Source organism: Varroa jacobsoni, unplaced genomic scaffold (genome assembly GCF_002532875.2).
Source record: "Varroa jacobsoni isolate VJ856 unplaced genomic scaffold, vjacob_1.0 scaffold_224, whole genome shotgun sequence".
Lineage (NCBI taxonomy): Eukaryota > Metazoa > Arthropoda > Arachnida > Mesostigmata > Varroidae > Varroa > Varroa jacobsoni.
The window spans coordinates 123,216-139,730 of record NW_019213126.1 but is presented as its reverse complement, the minus strand read 5'-3'; the positions used below and the strand labels follow the sequence as shown (position 1 = coordinate 139,730).

General features: G+C 39.5%; 1 protein-coding gene across 1 annotated transcript; it reads right to left on the bottom strand.

The window, feature by feature from the left end:
- Positions 1-3,706: 3,706 nt before the first annotated feature.
- pic (DNA damage-binding protein pic) lies at positions 3,707-16,496 on the bottom strand. Its single transcript, XM_022855688.2, has 19 exons — positions 16,320-16,496; positions 14,205-14,305; positions 13,376-13,645; positions 12,733-12,974; positions 12,337-12,437; positions 12,016-12,124; positions 11,646-11,919; positions 10,770-11,099; positions 10,468-10,536; positions 9,916-10,088; positions 9,532-9,685; positions 8,939-9,135; positions 8,619-8,703; positions 7,831-8,001; positions 7,036-7,181; positions 6,647-6,791; positions 5,380-5,829; positions 4,753-5,142; positions 3,707-4,515 (listed from the first exon to the last, which is right to left on the bottom strand). The coding sequence occupies exons 1-19, from the start codon at positions 16,378-16,380 to the stop codon at positions 4,339-4,341; spliced, it is 3,645 nt and encodes a 1,214-aa protein (XP_022711423.1). The 5' UTR covers positions 16,381-16,496; the 3' UTR covers positions 3,707-4,338.
- Positions 16,497-16,515: the final 19 nt, after the last annotated feature.

Genomic DNA, 16,515 nt, shown 5'->3' with positions numbered 1-16,515 from the left:
TCTAGTAAGATCGATTTTAACATACGCCTTTATTTTCCTAGATACAGTAAATACCGAGGGATAAGTCTGGCCTAAATTAAATTAGTGCTTAGCTAAATTCGCATAGTACCTTTTAATAATTACACGCTACCTCTTAATAATTACGCACGTACAGATCAAAGCTATCAAATGAAAATTGCAGTGATGTAAAAGCTGGTGTTGGCCAAATGTAGTTTCACTCAATGCCTTCCTTGTTGTTAGTTCAGTTCCTTATATTTAGTGTGAAGATTTTTCACACTTTTTTTTTTATCTGAAACTACATTATACTGTTCAATCTTTTTTTGTTGTTTGTTAAATTAATTAGAATTGGCTAGTAGTAAATTAGTAGAATTAGCTAGTTTAACTCGAAAAATTTGATTTCGATAAAATGCTAGAAAATCCAAGCATTTTAAAATGTTCGACAATTGAGCCTTATTTGACTCTCTAAAACATTAAACCCCATAAGCCTTATACCATTATGAAATTAGAAGTAAAACTTACCCAGCCTTTTTCATTTGACATACGGTTCATTACCAGCAAAAGACAATGACATCAAGATGCTAAAGGTTAGACGTAGGAAAAAATTCCATATATTACTTAACGAAAATATTAAAAAGACTTATCGAAACAACTAGATTTTGGCGCCTATGGTACCAAATTTCCGTTGCTTTATAACCGGCGATATTGGGAAAATTATAGATAGAATACTGAGCAATAAACAGAAATAATTTTCAATAAATCTGGTTTTGAAATAGGTGAAAAATATGCTCCTAGACTGATTTCTCTATTAATCGTGTTGAACTTTTAATTAATTAATCATTGACTAATTAATTAATAACTGGTTTTTAATCTAACTCATATTGGCAAGAGCCACTTACTCATTTCTGAGCTTATACCTTTTGTATCGGCAAAATGTGCCGGCAAATTTTTGACAAAAGCTGAGTTCCCCTAAGAGCAACCTGAGTCTCAATGAAATTAGAAAAACAGAAATCGACGTTATTCTCTGCGATTTTTAGCAGATTTCAGTTTACAAAAGGGTCCCTTGAAGACCTCTAGTGCTGATCTCCTCCCAAGTGGACGCCCGATTTCGACGGCTTATCCTTTCATGATCTGAGGGCACCCGGCTCCGATTGTTGCTCAGCCTAAACAGTCTAACAAGTGAAGGAAAAGAATCGAAGTATAAGCACTCGAAGACTGCCACAAAACACAGAAACATGCTCAAAATGGCCTGGCATCGACGACCCTATGGTCGTTGAAGGTTTGTCGGTGAAATTCTGTTGAACTCAATTTGTAGAAACCGAATCCACTGGATGAGAAATATCTAATAACCTTCTTATGCCTATTAATCATTAGATTGTTGAAATAGTCGAGTAAAAATATTAGGAAGTAATTAACACTGTGGATAAGCTTACGTTTTTCAGAGTACCTTGATCATTCTATGCTGCGATTCTGTTTATTCCAAACGAATCTACTTCTTCGCCCGCTAAGGATACACTTGCTGATTTCCTCCCGTAGCGACGTCGACATTTTCTCCAACCAATTAAAGAACTTTTGTAGATTCATGCGAATCGAAGCTGATGGACTCGCAGCTCTAGATCTGTGGATATATGCCAGAAGATATAGAAACGCAATCAATACACATACGAACGGCTGCGTGTCTATGCTACTAGAATGGAATATGGGTGCAGCTTCCACCTAATCTAAGTAATTTGTTTGCCAACGCCTAACTTTTTCAATGTTTTTGACTCAAAACAGGTGCCGATTGAAAAGCACGTACTCAAGAACACCATCGGCGTCGCTGATAGTCGCATGCAAGCTTCGCAGACAGCGACAAATTTAGCAACTACGCTGCACTATGTAAGCTCATAAAGCCATCACATAGGCGAGATATTGTTTAATATCTTTATAAACGCCTAGAGCCACATGGTAGCTTATAGTGCTCCAACAGAAAGCATTTCTCTTGAACGAACAAGTGCAAATGTCCGTTATGTCCTCGGACGCATGCGTAGTACTTTACCTCATAAATGTGCTTCCTCTAGAAGCAGGATCTTAACGGTCTAGCGCGAGTTCATAAGCTAGCCTGATCGTTGGCGCTTATACCGTCAGCCGTAGATATCTGTCGTTGCCTACAGTTCGCCACGCATCATAGCCATACAGTTTGGCGGCCCACTTTTTTCAAATTACTAGTCTTTCGGCAACACTGGCTTTGACGATTCGCTCTTTTCTCGATGTTACCACCAATACTGGCACAACCCGATACGTTCGGGCGATACCTCATTTTGTATAGCAATAGTGATAAAAATATTAGAAATATACAACCAGACACCGTATGTTTCGTAAGATTACCCAAATGAAGTTGTGTCAAGTGACGTTTAGCGGCCGTATCGAATGCTAAATATTGAGGGAAGCCGTGGTAGTAACAATTGGTAATGCGAAATGTCTATTGAACATTTCGCATAGCTTGAGAACTTAGAAGCTATTGCCTTGAAACAGGATCGAACAACGCTGGCACAGTACATGATTTCCCTCCACCGCAGAATTCTCCACTGAATCCTACACAACTCAGTGCTGTCACTGTTTTAGGTTGATATTTTTCTTTTTCTGGAACCCTCAGCTTCCGCACTAAGATGTTTAACGGAAGGAAATGTTATTAACAGCGCAACAAATATCGTCTCCGATATTAGTAGAATTAAATGAGTCATTTTAAATCTATTTATTGTCTGTCAAAAGCAGCGTATACAGCACTAGAAGTATAGAATGCATCTATCCGGCGGGGTTTATACGGCCTGCAGGTGGCTGTTGGAGCATACAGTTTTCAAAAACCTAAACACCGACCTGTGGGAAGAAATCAAGATATTTGGGGTCAGCGGGACATCATGGCCCGATGGCTTGTGAGAGTTCTTTACAAATGGAACCGACTCAATGGAATTAATAAAGGTTTACCTCCAGACTTTTCTGGTCCAGCTGGAGTGTCAATGACGGCAATTTGTACTGTGTCAGAGCTTAATAGAACTTCAAATGGACCAACCGTATTTTTAGTTTCAACAAGTTGAACTCACATTTAGCTCGCCGAAAAGGTCGACACGATGGACGAGTGAGCCCCTTGAATACTGAGACTTGCAGATATGCCTTCACAACTAACCGCCAAATTCTCAGACTCGCTTAAATTCTCACAAACGACCTCTCCTGTAAACTGCGATTCTAAGGGTACTAAGTAAGTTATTATCTTTAAGGACCAAGCTCTTTAAGCTAAATGAAAACACAGTTTGGTAAAAAAAAAAACGGAAAAGCTTTTAATATCACATTACCTTATGTTATACTGCAGTTAATTGATATAGAATATAACCTAACGATAATTAATCTCGAAGATTCCGATAGCAAACTCATTTAATAACCCATAAACGGGCCAAGCCATACGGTTTACCCAGCTCCCATTGAAAACTGGTGAATTGACAGCAACTGCCCATTCTCTACAAGGAAATTATAGTGCTATATTTCACAAATATACACTATTAAATGCCACGTCGCTGTTCCTTCAGCCAGCTCAAGAACTAGTAATCCTATTTGGTCTCCTGTACTGTCACAAGAAGTGACTAAAAGCCAACACCGTAAAATAGCATTTCGCTGGAGTGCATAAATATTTCTGTCTGTAATTGTCCTATAATAATGGATTAAACAAACAAGCATATCAAGTGGACAAAGCATGTTTATACTACCATTTATTTATTTACAAGTAGAAGCGATTCATTCTAATATTTATATAACTATTCCGCTTTTATACCCACAACCTCGCTAGTGACGAGGAACGCACCATTCTGAATAATAAATATTAAAGTTATTCAGAATACATATATATATATATATATATATATATGCATTTAATGAGTTGTAATAATAATAAGAATAATGTTCTTGTTAGTATTTACGATACCAAAATGCATCATGATAAGCATAAAATTTGACGGCGTACCGTGTACTAATTATGTAGCGGCCAGGGAAAGAAGGAAGTCTCTAATTCATTAATCAATTTAGTGTGAATTACCTAAACCAAATACTCTGTGATCTCAAGCAACTATTAAAAAAAATGTTACTAGATATTTGTCGTTTTCTTCATTTGTTCGTGTGCTTATCCCGAGTACAGTTCCTATAGTACATAGTTATCGCTTCCATTAAACCGACCGACATTTTAGGCAAAAACTTGAGCTTATGGAAATTGGTACTCTAAATACTTAGCATTCGTTGACAAGTTAACGTTAATTTTTTTGTAAATAGCGATTCGCCCTTTTTCATTCTCTTGCTCGCCCTCTCCTTGAGCCACAATTAGTGAATCCTTGTGAGATCCTCGACGAGCTTAACTAGATCTTCCGGAGTGGCCGGCCGCTTAACGCCATCCTCATCAATGCTGATACCTTGAGCTACTTGTCTGAGAGCCTCTCGAGGCAAGTCCAGTAGCTGTTCGATAAGATCACCATCAATAAAGCCCACCGCCGGTTCCACCTGAATCAAAATTCAAGTAAATTTATGTTACAATAAATCAAATAATTTTTATCTAACCACACATGTTGCGTGCGGCATATCGAACCAGCGTATACTCAAGTCAGCGCATAATAATGAGGCTATGAAATACGAAGTGGAAATTAGTCCCACAGTTGGTTTTGAACTACCACATTATAGCTTTCATCCTCAATGCAACTTTGAGAAAGGGCTTAGTACAGGAAAAAATCTCGTCCATACCTTACGGTCAGCGACAAACGTCCGCCAGGAGCTGTGGTCAATTTTGCCGACTGACTTGATAATTTTCGATAGGTTATTTTGTACATCATTTAGTAGCTGGTAGAGTTCTTGCTTGATCGGAACGAGGACCCCGACGGTTCCGTGGACTGAACCGTACAAAAAGCTTTTGTTAAGAGGTAGTGGCATGTCGCCAGGTTGTGCCATCACCAAACTCCCTCTTGTAATTACGTTAACCATCTCCCCTAAATGGAATTGAGCCACCTCGTTCATGTGGGGCCGCACGTCGTCGTTAGCGGACGCGTCTCGCTTACACACATACAGGTTCATGTTGGTCTCGGCCCCTAAGAACGTGTCTTCATCTAAAATCTCCACGGCTGTTGTCCAATTGGTCTGAAATCGTACCGCGCATCCCAAAACAAGACCTGCAGTTACTATAATCGGTCGCAAGATACGCGATCGAATAAATAAGTCCGCTCCATTCCCTTACAACGGCCACTTTGTAGAGCATTCGAGCGAATCACAATATATTAACCGTTTCATATTTACATATGTTTCAATTATATCTTCTTCGATTTTACATGATAGACGTTATTTTTGTGTCACAGAATAGCGACATGAAGAACAAACCTGATAATCACGGCCCAGCTCTTCAAGAGATGTGATGCCAGGATTGAAGCTGAGTAACGTCAGGGAACGCATAAGATCGCCGACCAGGACATAATCCCCCTGACACTTGAGGTGTAGAGAAATGATGTTGTGAAAGTGCGTACATTCGTTCTGTAAATCTTTGTCGGCGTTCCATGAGTAAATGCGTACCGTTGAATTGATCGAAACGAGTAAACGCTGTTGAAATTCCCGGATGCAATAGGGCGCACCAGAAGCTTCTTTTTCGGCGATCATCTCTAGCCGGTTGTCGTGCCAGCGGAACACGATCAGTCGACCGATCTTCGGATCAGATTCCTCGGCATTCACGAATGATGTACCAACAACGTAGTATGGGTGAGGGTCTCCGCCTAGACGAGCTGAACAAATCGACACACTAAACTCGTTCGGGCAGAATTGCATCGAGTGCAACACCTATAGCGCAATGGCGGCATCAATGACACGTAGTTTTGGTTAACATTATTTAAGCGTGGATATATTATTATAGATAAAGAAAGATTATAGAAAAAGATAACGGAATGTACAATATCTCTTATCACAGAAGGAAGTGGAGAAGTGATCTGCGGGAAATAGCGCAAGAGTTTTGCTAGAGGTATGCATGTAGTCTTGCAAGCAGTACATCCACAAGTAAAAACAAGCCCACATCTATTGCAGCATGAAGGCAAGTATTTAATTAATATTAAAGGTAATTAACCCGTGGCTTACAACCAGCCTGTACTGTGTAGACTGAATCACTCCGTGAGGTATTAACTGCTGGACTAATCCAGAAAGAAGTCCACAGCATGACTGGCTTTACGCCAATTCCTCGCCAAGGCTTACAATGCGGAGTGTCAATCCGATGTGCCGTGTTTCTTTCTATTGGTCTGCTGCGCCAGTGAGATCTGGAACCACAATGCCTATGTCCCTGATGAACGAAAATATGCACAAGACTTGTGGTCTGTTGCAATACTTATGGCCGTTACTATGTGTTGTTTCTTGCGGTACTATTTGCACAGGGTTACAGTCGCTACCATTACCTACACGAAAAGTAAATTTAACTTTGCACGCAAAGTTGAGCGCCAGTTGAACCAACGTCAGCTTAGAGCGCGCTGCCAACTAAGCCATCCTGCTCTGCAAAGATGGCATAGTCTGAACACACACACAGCACGTACCTATTTATCTAGGTATACGCTGTCTGTGCGTGGCTATGCTAAGGTTAGACTCGCTGTATGATAAATATGGGAGAACCCACCTCGAAAGTGTTCTGATCAAGAATAAGCAGTGAATACGTTTCATCACAGCTAGAAGGACGATGAAGCGTGGCATTCGAAGAGGTGCCACCTGAGCCCCCCGCGCTTCCATCTCCTCGATCTGCACCGCCTGCTGGATGGCCATAGCTGAAATGAACCAGAAAAAGGAGGTGATTATCCTCTTGTTTAAATATTTTAGTAAATTAATGTATGCCAAATTAAAGCACCATTTCAGCTACTTAGTGCACCTGCATACGATGTATAAGTCGCTTCAAACCATTTTACACACAAACTCCTCTGTATCTTACTTTATTAGCTTCATCGACTTATATATATTATTAAATATTTCGTAACAGAAAGTGCAATCAAATAGCGTTTGTTAAGTGCTTACTTTGAGAAGTCCTTTTGCCAACTGTAGGCGCTCACTTGAGACTTATTTGGCGCGTCGAGACTTGCGCATCGGAATCCCGTAGGTCCAGCGTTCGCCGACAGCATTGCGGAGCGACATACTAAAACACCAAATGTTCCTGTATCCTCCTGCAAGTGCGATGTTTAACACCAAAACAAAGGCCATATTCAAACTTTAAGAATGGCTAGACTTGGGGCAGCTGCTAACACCAAAAACTCAACAACGACCGAACTTCTGCCAGTTGATCCGATTTAAGTAAACGGTTTCACTTTCTGGAATAATATACATATTAATATGTATGTGACAAAGCGTGCTTTGATTTTAGCGGGCATTCTATAGCTTCATGGGCTACTATCATTCAGATACGGTGATTACCCAAACGGCCCCCCATTAGCAGGTAAGACAGTATGCTTCGATGACATAAAAAGCGGGTGTTGCTGGACACTTACAAGGCGTTTCCCCGGGTGGCGAATAGGAAAATATCTGCGCATCTATATAATGCGCATCGGGAGACATGCCAAAATCCCTGACGCCGACCGAAACCAGATCAAGCGTGCGGTAATGCTAAGCAGGGATCTCAAAGGTATCCAGGGCTGCGGTATGAAGCCACTATGACGCATGCCAGTGAGAAAGAATGGACGTCTTGAAGATATGCCATAACAGTTTCAAGACTTTACCCCCTCAATTAACGTAAGGAAAAAATTACAGCGACTGGAAGAGCTAGCTGCATATGGGCGGAATTCTACACACAAACGAAATCTATCTAGCATCACATACCTGGTACGCGATGCGCTTTGGCGATTCACCAAGATGGACCGTTCGGATATGCAATTTCTGGATCGCATCAATGGTTCCAATGACGAATTCATCCTCTGATGCCAATGCTAACGAATCGGGGAAGGCCTCAGAACTAAAGGAGCACATATGTTTAACTTCTCGTAGATTTACCTGGAAAGGCCGCGAAAAGTCGTAGCGGATAAGACTTCCTCTACGCATGTCTCAAAGATTCAATAGTAATTAAAATTATTATTATTAGTAATAATACTAGTATGATTTGTACTCAACCTACACAAATCTACGTCTTTTGTACTCAATATATCAACAGCTTACTAAATACACACGCTCATACAACTCGACTGTAATTTTTGAAAAGTAATTTAACAACTATTTACTGTCATATACTACAAATATATCACAAATATTTACGTGATTCAACCTATAAAATTATTCCAAATATTAAACGTAAAGCCGTTCTACACGATATTTGCACGCCGTGGAGCGGATCAGTATTAATGACATGTTATTTATGAAATTAGTTATTTTGTAAAGTTGATATATGACTTAATATATGATCATCAAGGAGTAAAGTGTTATTATTTGATAATCTTCATGACGGAGTGGAGAGTGTTATTCTTCTTATAATATTCACGATTTAAATAATGATCTTAAAATAAGCAAACCTTATAGAGCCGTATAAACTATGGTACCAATAAAGTAATAACAAGAAGAGAAGTTTCACTGATTGGCTAGAAAATGGATTTCATTGGAGCATTCCTTTTATGTACCTTACTGAAAACGAGTTTCGAGTTCGACGAATAGATCACCGTTGGTCTGTCTGAACAAGCAAAAACACTCCACGTTCTTTGAGATCTGTAAATAGAAAGGTAATAAGTAAATTGAGCTACAGTTCGTAACATGTAATCAAAACCAATGAAAATAATAACACACTCATGTCACGCCAGAAAACATACACCTCTTACGGTGGAAAAATCAGCAGTAAATATTTACCGAGGATTTCTTAAATGTCATTGGAAAATACGTTTTTCGTTTAATATCTGAAATACTTTCACTAAAAAATCAAAGAATGTGTTCTCCGGCAACAAACCTGAACTTTCGTAACGTAGTAGGCTGGGTTCCTAGAGTAACCCGTTTTTGTCGGCCGAGCTGCCCATTTGCTTCAATTGCAAAGTAAAAGAGCGAACCATCGGCTAGGGTGCACAGCAAACAATCCATCTGACCCTCAAATGTAATTTTTAGTACCGAACGCGGAATAACATCCTTTGGAAGGTCCTGTCTGAACACCTGTAATATTGGTAATTCCTCTTTATGATATATATATATATATACACTTGTGCTTCAATTTGTTTTCGCATTGCCTCTACTATTAGAATTAAAATAATACTGATTACGCTTGGATAAAAATGTATCCGTGCTGAAGCTCGAAGCACAGATAATGAAAATGATGATGTTTATACTCACGACTTTACAGTACGATAAATATGCTAGGAACATCTCTTAAGTTTTAGGCTTTTGAATTCGACGTGAGTAAATAAGGAACGTATATAACTACGGACAGACACCGACGGGGATGTCAAAAAGTCAACATATTTGTCTCTCAAAGGTAGAGGGAGAAAAAGAAAGGTTAAGTTGCTGTGAAAAGAATAAAAACGGTTCTCATTCTGCTAGTGCCATATGTACCTCCTCGAGGTCAGGCAGGTAAAGGATTCGGATCGAGACATCTGTCCAGAGACCAACGGCGACAAAGCCCGTACGGCTGCCTTCCTTATCCAATGGATTGACATCAAGACAGGCAATTTCGTGCTCGAGGATTCTTCGACTCACTTCTTTCACACTATAAGGCAAACGTAAAGCCATTTTTATTTCGTCAAAACTTACAAACCACATCGGTACGGCAACAATATATATATATATATATATATATATATATATATATAACACTTCAACGGTTTCTGCAATATATGACTAATTACAGTCAAACAAATATATAGTATAGATATATTCTATATATCTAGATATATTCAGAAATACGATAAGTATAGATAGTTCGACCAAAATACGAACTTTCCCTCCTCTATCTCAAGATAGACAAGTTCGTTCTGGAGGGCCACGACAACTTGTACGTCGTTACAGGCACACTGCGTGATTAGCTGGTCCTGGGGAGCACGCCACTGGAACACTTTACTTTTACTGGCCACGGAAATCAGATTTACATGTCGGTCAGTAATCTGGACAACCTGAAACTCAAAATTACTTCGTAGAATGTCTACAACTTATTTCAGTATAATTTGCTTACATTATAACGGATCAAGCGGTTATAGTGAAATTTTGGCAAATTGTTTATTGCAATAAACCACTATAGCAAGCCAAATGTGTGCACTAAAGGTAACCAACATATCAGCTTTACATAACCGAAAAAAGATGTCTAGTACTAAATAAATATTTCAATCACTAGTTAAGAAAAAGAACCAACAAATCCTATTCGAATCGACATTAACATATATTGTTTTTATTATGAAGAATTAATGGAGAACTTTGCGGTAGAGGAAAATATGGGGTACATGTTAAATGAGCATCTAATACAGTGAGATTGGTAGGTTTGTATTGGTGCTTTACCTGGTCAGCAATGACGTTTCGCGTGCAGAACGTCTGACTATCACTATCGAAAGCTTCCGGAAGAGCAATCTGAAAAGAAAATATAATAAATGGATTGTGAACAAACGAAATTCCATTACAGGTGGTCCACATATACGCAGAGCGAAATGATTTTTAAAATATTTCTTCTACTTTCTGTTATATAGTCCATAATGTATGAACCTCTCCGCTAAGATAAACTCAGAGACTAACACTTAAAATGCAACTTCAGCACTGACTTCCATCACAAAAGTATTATTTACTATTGTTGTCTATCTTCCCACCTGTTCGAGTTCATCCGCAGAGCTACAGCTGAAGACGCGGGTTTGACCAACGAATGACAGAACCAAAGTGTCTTCTTTCTGCGTAACAGGCGACGAGTCGCCTACACTTTCAGCGGTTCTAGAAGCACTGGTTACCCCACCTGTTTCAATCGCACCAGTCGCTGGTGTGGAAGCAGTGTTGAGCTGTGACGTGTTCAAACGCAGAGGCCATATACCTTTTATGCCGCTAAGTTCAACGGAGGCCAGCTCGTGAATTCCAATTCCATTACGAATGATCCGAAGGGAACCACAGACGCCCGAACCTGAGCACGTCACTAGCTGTCCTTGGCCCTATCATGTTGGTACGAAAGCGATTAATTGCTATTGTCGTTATGAACACAATGAAGACGAGCTTTTGTGTAGGGCGATGAAAGTCACTATTTACTTAGTAGATTTTATGCAACACTTAACATAGAGTGACGGCGCTGTACACGCACACAACTCCAAGCACGACAGACGCTGGGTAAGTTCTTTGCGTTGTAATGGTACCAATAAAATGAGAATGCAAACATAGTTGAAAGAAAATACTATCAATAAGAAGCACATTTTGCTACATGAGTGAATCGTATATGACTTTAGCATAAATAGCAAAAAACAAAGTCAAGCGTATTATTACATTATGTTACCTGTCCGTTACGGAAGTGTAAATAAGAAACATACGTAAGTTTTAGGTATGGTATTGACATTAAAAATTACTACTGACGTAAAGTCAAGCATGTCTGTTCCCTATTTTGCATTTATTTATTATTTTACGTCTAGACCACCTTGCTTATCTCTAGGCTTAGATCACAAATGCACCATCGCGAAGACAGATACGACAACATAATAAGAGCGTACCTGTTTTTCGAGATCAACAACGACCATATCGATGATGGGTCCGAGATTGGTATAGCTTTCCAGGACTTCAACAAATGGTGCTTCTGGTCGAATCCGCACCAACTGACTATCGCCTAAACGCGAACCCACAAATACAACGCCGTTGTCTAGATATGAAAGGGATTCGGCCATTGAGACGTCCCCCAATAGCTCGAGTGTAAGTTTCGTTACACGGTTACCCTCGCGATGTAGTACCAGGATAAAGATGCGTCCGCAATATCCTCCCAAAATGTACCTAGAGGATACAGAATACAAATACCAATTAGAAAATGCCTAAATGCGCTTAGCACATATGTATACTGTTGGGCTATTAAAAGTCCAAGTGTCGTACCTGTTCGTATCAATTTTGCAGTAGCACAGCATCTGAGTATTAAGCATAAGCGTTGGAGCGACTGCGACGTAGTCGGAGCCCCAATGGTAGACAATAGTTTCACCACCAACTGGAAATTGCATATCTTCCACTATAATTAGTGATAAAAGCTACACATATTTTTAGAATCAAACATAGTGCTTTAAGAAATTACATTAAACGTGATATAATAAAAAATTGCATAATATTTGCTTAGTCTTATTACCTGCAATATCATATATCTTAAAATCAACGTAAAAAAAATATAGCGGACTAGAACAAGACACAAGATGTGCAGCTTACCGATTATAACTCCACATTCGGCATCATCAACAGGAATAAGCATTTCTGCTTCACAGTCCAAGTTTCGTTGGGACCAGGGTCCCTTCACAAGTTCTTTTTCTCTAATATCATACCACAAAACGACAAGCAAATTGTTACCGCCAGTTCTTGTAGAAATGGCATAAAGTGTCTATAAAAACATGTTAGCAGGATTTTGCTAAAACAACACTGGATTAATTGCACCGACCATGCTAACGTCGTCGACAAACCAGCAACAACATAACCGCTTCCAATCCATTAGGCAATTTCAGGTATTGGTAATGTATTGCATATGATTAACAAATGTATTACCTAGCCAAGCCTTTATATAAGCGGTTTGATAAGAGAGAATAAAATCCCCTAAAATTAAAAGCTCACCGAAGCGAAATACAGTGAGTTTTCATGTGTCGGCTTTGCTGCTCCTCGTGGATAACAGCGAGAATAGGCTGATCACCGTGTAAGCTATTTGAACGAGCTCCTCCAGCTACCCCCACGCCCGAGGGTCCCGCCACTGATCCGCTTCCTGGTGTTGGCAGCAAACACATGTCGACAATTTGGCTCTCCTCCATACGAATGTTATACGAGCGCAACTCGCGAGCCTCCCGATTCAAAGGTATTACCTAAGTGTCGATCAACAAAAGACTGTTTACATTATCGATGGGATTACGTGCAACTGTCTAGACATCGAACCATGTCTGGACGACGGAGGCAACATTTTTCTCTAATTGTAAGCTTAAACAAATACACAACATCTGCTTTTCATGACGATAAAGCTACTATACAAGTTGATTCTACCCAATTAAATGTTTGATCCTAGTATAAAGAAAAACCATACACCAATTGTCCGCATCTAGAACGTTCAGCCAGCTTTCTCCTCGGCCATACTCCTGTTAGTTGCACCGAAGCCATCGAAGAACTTCACTTTAAAAGTAGGTGCCCACCACGAAACTCTCACAGGAATCTCTGAAAAGCCTTAGTCATACAAATCACAGAATTCACTACTATTATCGGCAAGATGTACCTTAAGTAAGCCGTCGTAAAGGCGAAGCGCAATCAATCGGGCTCTGGGCTGATCGATAACAACAAGGTTGCCTGCTTCCGAGGCCCGAGCATACTGGTCCATAACACAGCCATGCGCCCGCGTGATGACTTCGAAGACATCACCGGACTCTTCACTTTGTATCTCAACAATGGCAACATTGTATTTGTCTGTAAGAAAGAATAGGAGATCCTTCTGCTCGCCTGGGTAGCGTAGCTTTTTCATCACCGAAATGCGTCCATTGATGTTAACCTGAATGATCGAAAAAAAAGGCAGATAAATAAGGCAACGAGATGCCATTACGGACTTAGTGCTTCGACGTGAATCCACGAATCGCGAAGGTTGTAAGCACTTTGTCACCCACACTAATAATTCTAGAACACCTTACAGAGCGGCGCCATAAAAGGATATTACTACGATTGCACGTGATAAATTGTTTCGTTTAGGTAAAACAATCAATACAAATAAAGGAGCTAGTAAGCACCAAATACAGATTTAGTAGTTACTTCTTTTCTATTTTCAGTATTAGCATGAGTACTAAACAACGCTATCTTCTTTAATTTGGACACGGAGCCTTGGAGTTATGAAACAACATTTGAGATCTCTATGAATAAGTATCTGTCCCAAACTGTATGATGCTAAATATCAAACATGTATAACGTCGGTGGCATAGCTTTTACTGGATATAGAATAAGTAATAGCGATATCGGCGAAATCATATGTAACCGACTCTGGCGACCGTTTATGTCATAACTAAAAAATGAACAAAACAAATTCATATTCATCTGAACGGTAACACGACGGTTCTTACCTCTTTGATTGGCTTGAGGCCGTCAATCGTTATTGTGGATATTTCTAGACGAGTATTCTTGGCCACAATCAGATTTCGTTCTGTCGGTGAAGTGAAGTTTCCTGTGGGCACAGTGCGGACAGGGGCGTACCAGCGATCAGTGAAAAAGATTATTGTAGCTTTATGCTAATTATGCACGGTACCATTATGTACATAGCAAAATATGCTAGCCTAGATTTTATTCAGTCAGTTTCATTAGAGAAGCAACATCTACCCACGCATAATAATGATGCTTATGTGTATCACCGTCAAAAAATTTCATGCAGACGCAGAGCTGCATCATCGAAAAACAAAGCTCTAAAAGCTTGACCATGAGCATATGAAATAATCCGCATTGATAATGCGAGAAACTAATGGTAAACTGATAACAGCAGAAGTTTACCATAACTTGTAATCTTGCATTCAGTACTCAGAATCGGACCGAAGTTGAAAAACGGTTGAAATTATATTCAAATCGTGAACAGATGTGTGCTAATATCGTGGAAATAACATCTGAGAACCAAATTGCATTGTAAAAATTGCAGTATATGTTCTAGTAAAGTGTTCTCATGTGTATAAGTTTTTCGTCTGCACTTCGTGTCTGGCAGTTCAAATCCACTAATTCAAACGATGGTGCTCTATAATTATTTCGAGTCAGCGTCAACTGATACAGAGCAAACAATTTCAATTTCTAGCCCTCCTCGCTTGCTACGCGTTACCAAATCCATCACTTAATAAGCGAATGGAATATTTATACGTTTAGATATTAGCCCGAACGTTTTTTTAGTGATCGCATCAGTACTGGTAAGTCGAACGAAGGAGTAGTTAGCGAAGGAAGTATTTGGCGAATGTTAGGGTAAAACGTGCAATGTTAACAGGCGGCCGGCTATCAAAGACCATTTAAGTTCCCTTGATTTTCAAAACAGTCTCCCAACAAGCAAATAGGATATAGGAAATATAGAAAGAATTGCAAGATTTAATCATTATTAAATAAATATGTACATATATCAAGCGAAATTTGAATCAATATATATCTTCCGAAGGAAATGAAGCTTTTTATGTTATTGGTATGTAATTAAAATTACCGTGTAATTATTATAATTGCAGTTCTTTTCTATGCGTGTTTAGATTCCTTTGCTAAATATGAAACTGTCATTACATTTTCAAAAGATCATGGCTTGGTGACGTTATAAACATCCAAACCTGAGCAACGTCAGCAATTGTCGATAAAATTAACTTTGTAAAAGTGCCGTAACCACAAAATATACTAGCCTAGATTTTATTTTCAGTTTCATTGGACAGGCAGTATCTATTATCGCATAGTCGTCATGACCACATTTTGTCGATTGTAGCTCTTAGCACGAAATAAGACGCAGAAGAAATGCAAAAATATATAAACAACCAAGTACACACCTAGACGTACACGTAAAATAGAAGAAAATGACCCTCGCAGATTATTACAAAATAAATTTGTTTAATTTTAACACTTAGTCTAATTTTTTTTTTCATTCCGCCAATTACTATGAAGCAAACACGCGTATATACACAAAAATTACTACATGCATGACTATTGCGAGTTGTTCCTTAATATAATCTAAACAGTCTTTCATAGAAATAGGCATAGAAAACTGCTAGCGCTAGAGCGAGGATAAAGCTCGGTCATACCTCAACTGTCCCATACGATCATTGTTTCACTCGTTATCTCTTTAACTATCTAACAGACTGTACTCAATTCTGCCAAATCCACCGTACCTGACAGCATAAAACTACCTTCCGAATCGGCCAGCGCCTATGACACCCAATTATCGCATTTAGTCGAACAATTGCTGCTTATCACTCTTATTTTCATTATAATTATTATTCTATTATTGCGTCAATTTCTGTATTTTATCTGTCGCTAGGCTAGATGCAGCGTATGTAATCAAACATATGAAACGCACGTGAGTCGTGCTTATTGTGTATTGCTTATAGTGCAACGTTTATCGTTTTCTTCTAGGACACTTCACGCAGCCAATAAATGGGTTGGTGGGCTAGTGCATCCTTTTTCCGACGCCGGCTCCATCCCTCCTAAACAAGCAACTATAGACATTAACTAACCTGTTACCGAAGCGGTCACTGCAGTTGGCTTGTGAGCCGTGACAATGTAGTTGTACGACATTATGCACCAGATGTCTTTTGCGAAGAAACTCTTTTTTTTACCGCTGTTGCAGCTGCTGCCGCTACAGTGCTTCGCCAGCAAAACTCGATTGCACCCGCATCAGCCCTCGCTACAAACAAAATACATACAAACCGA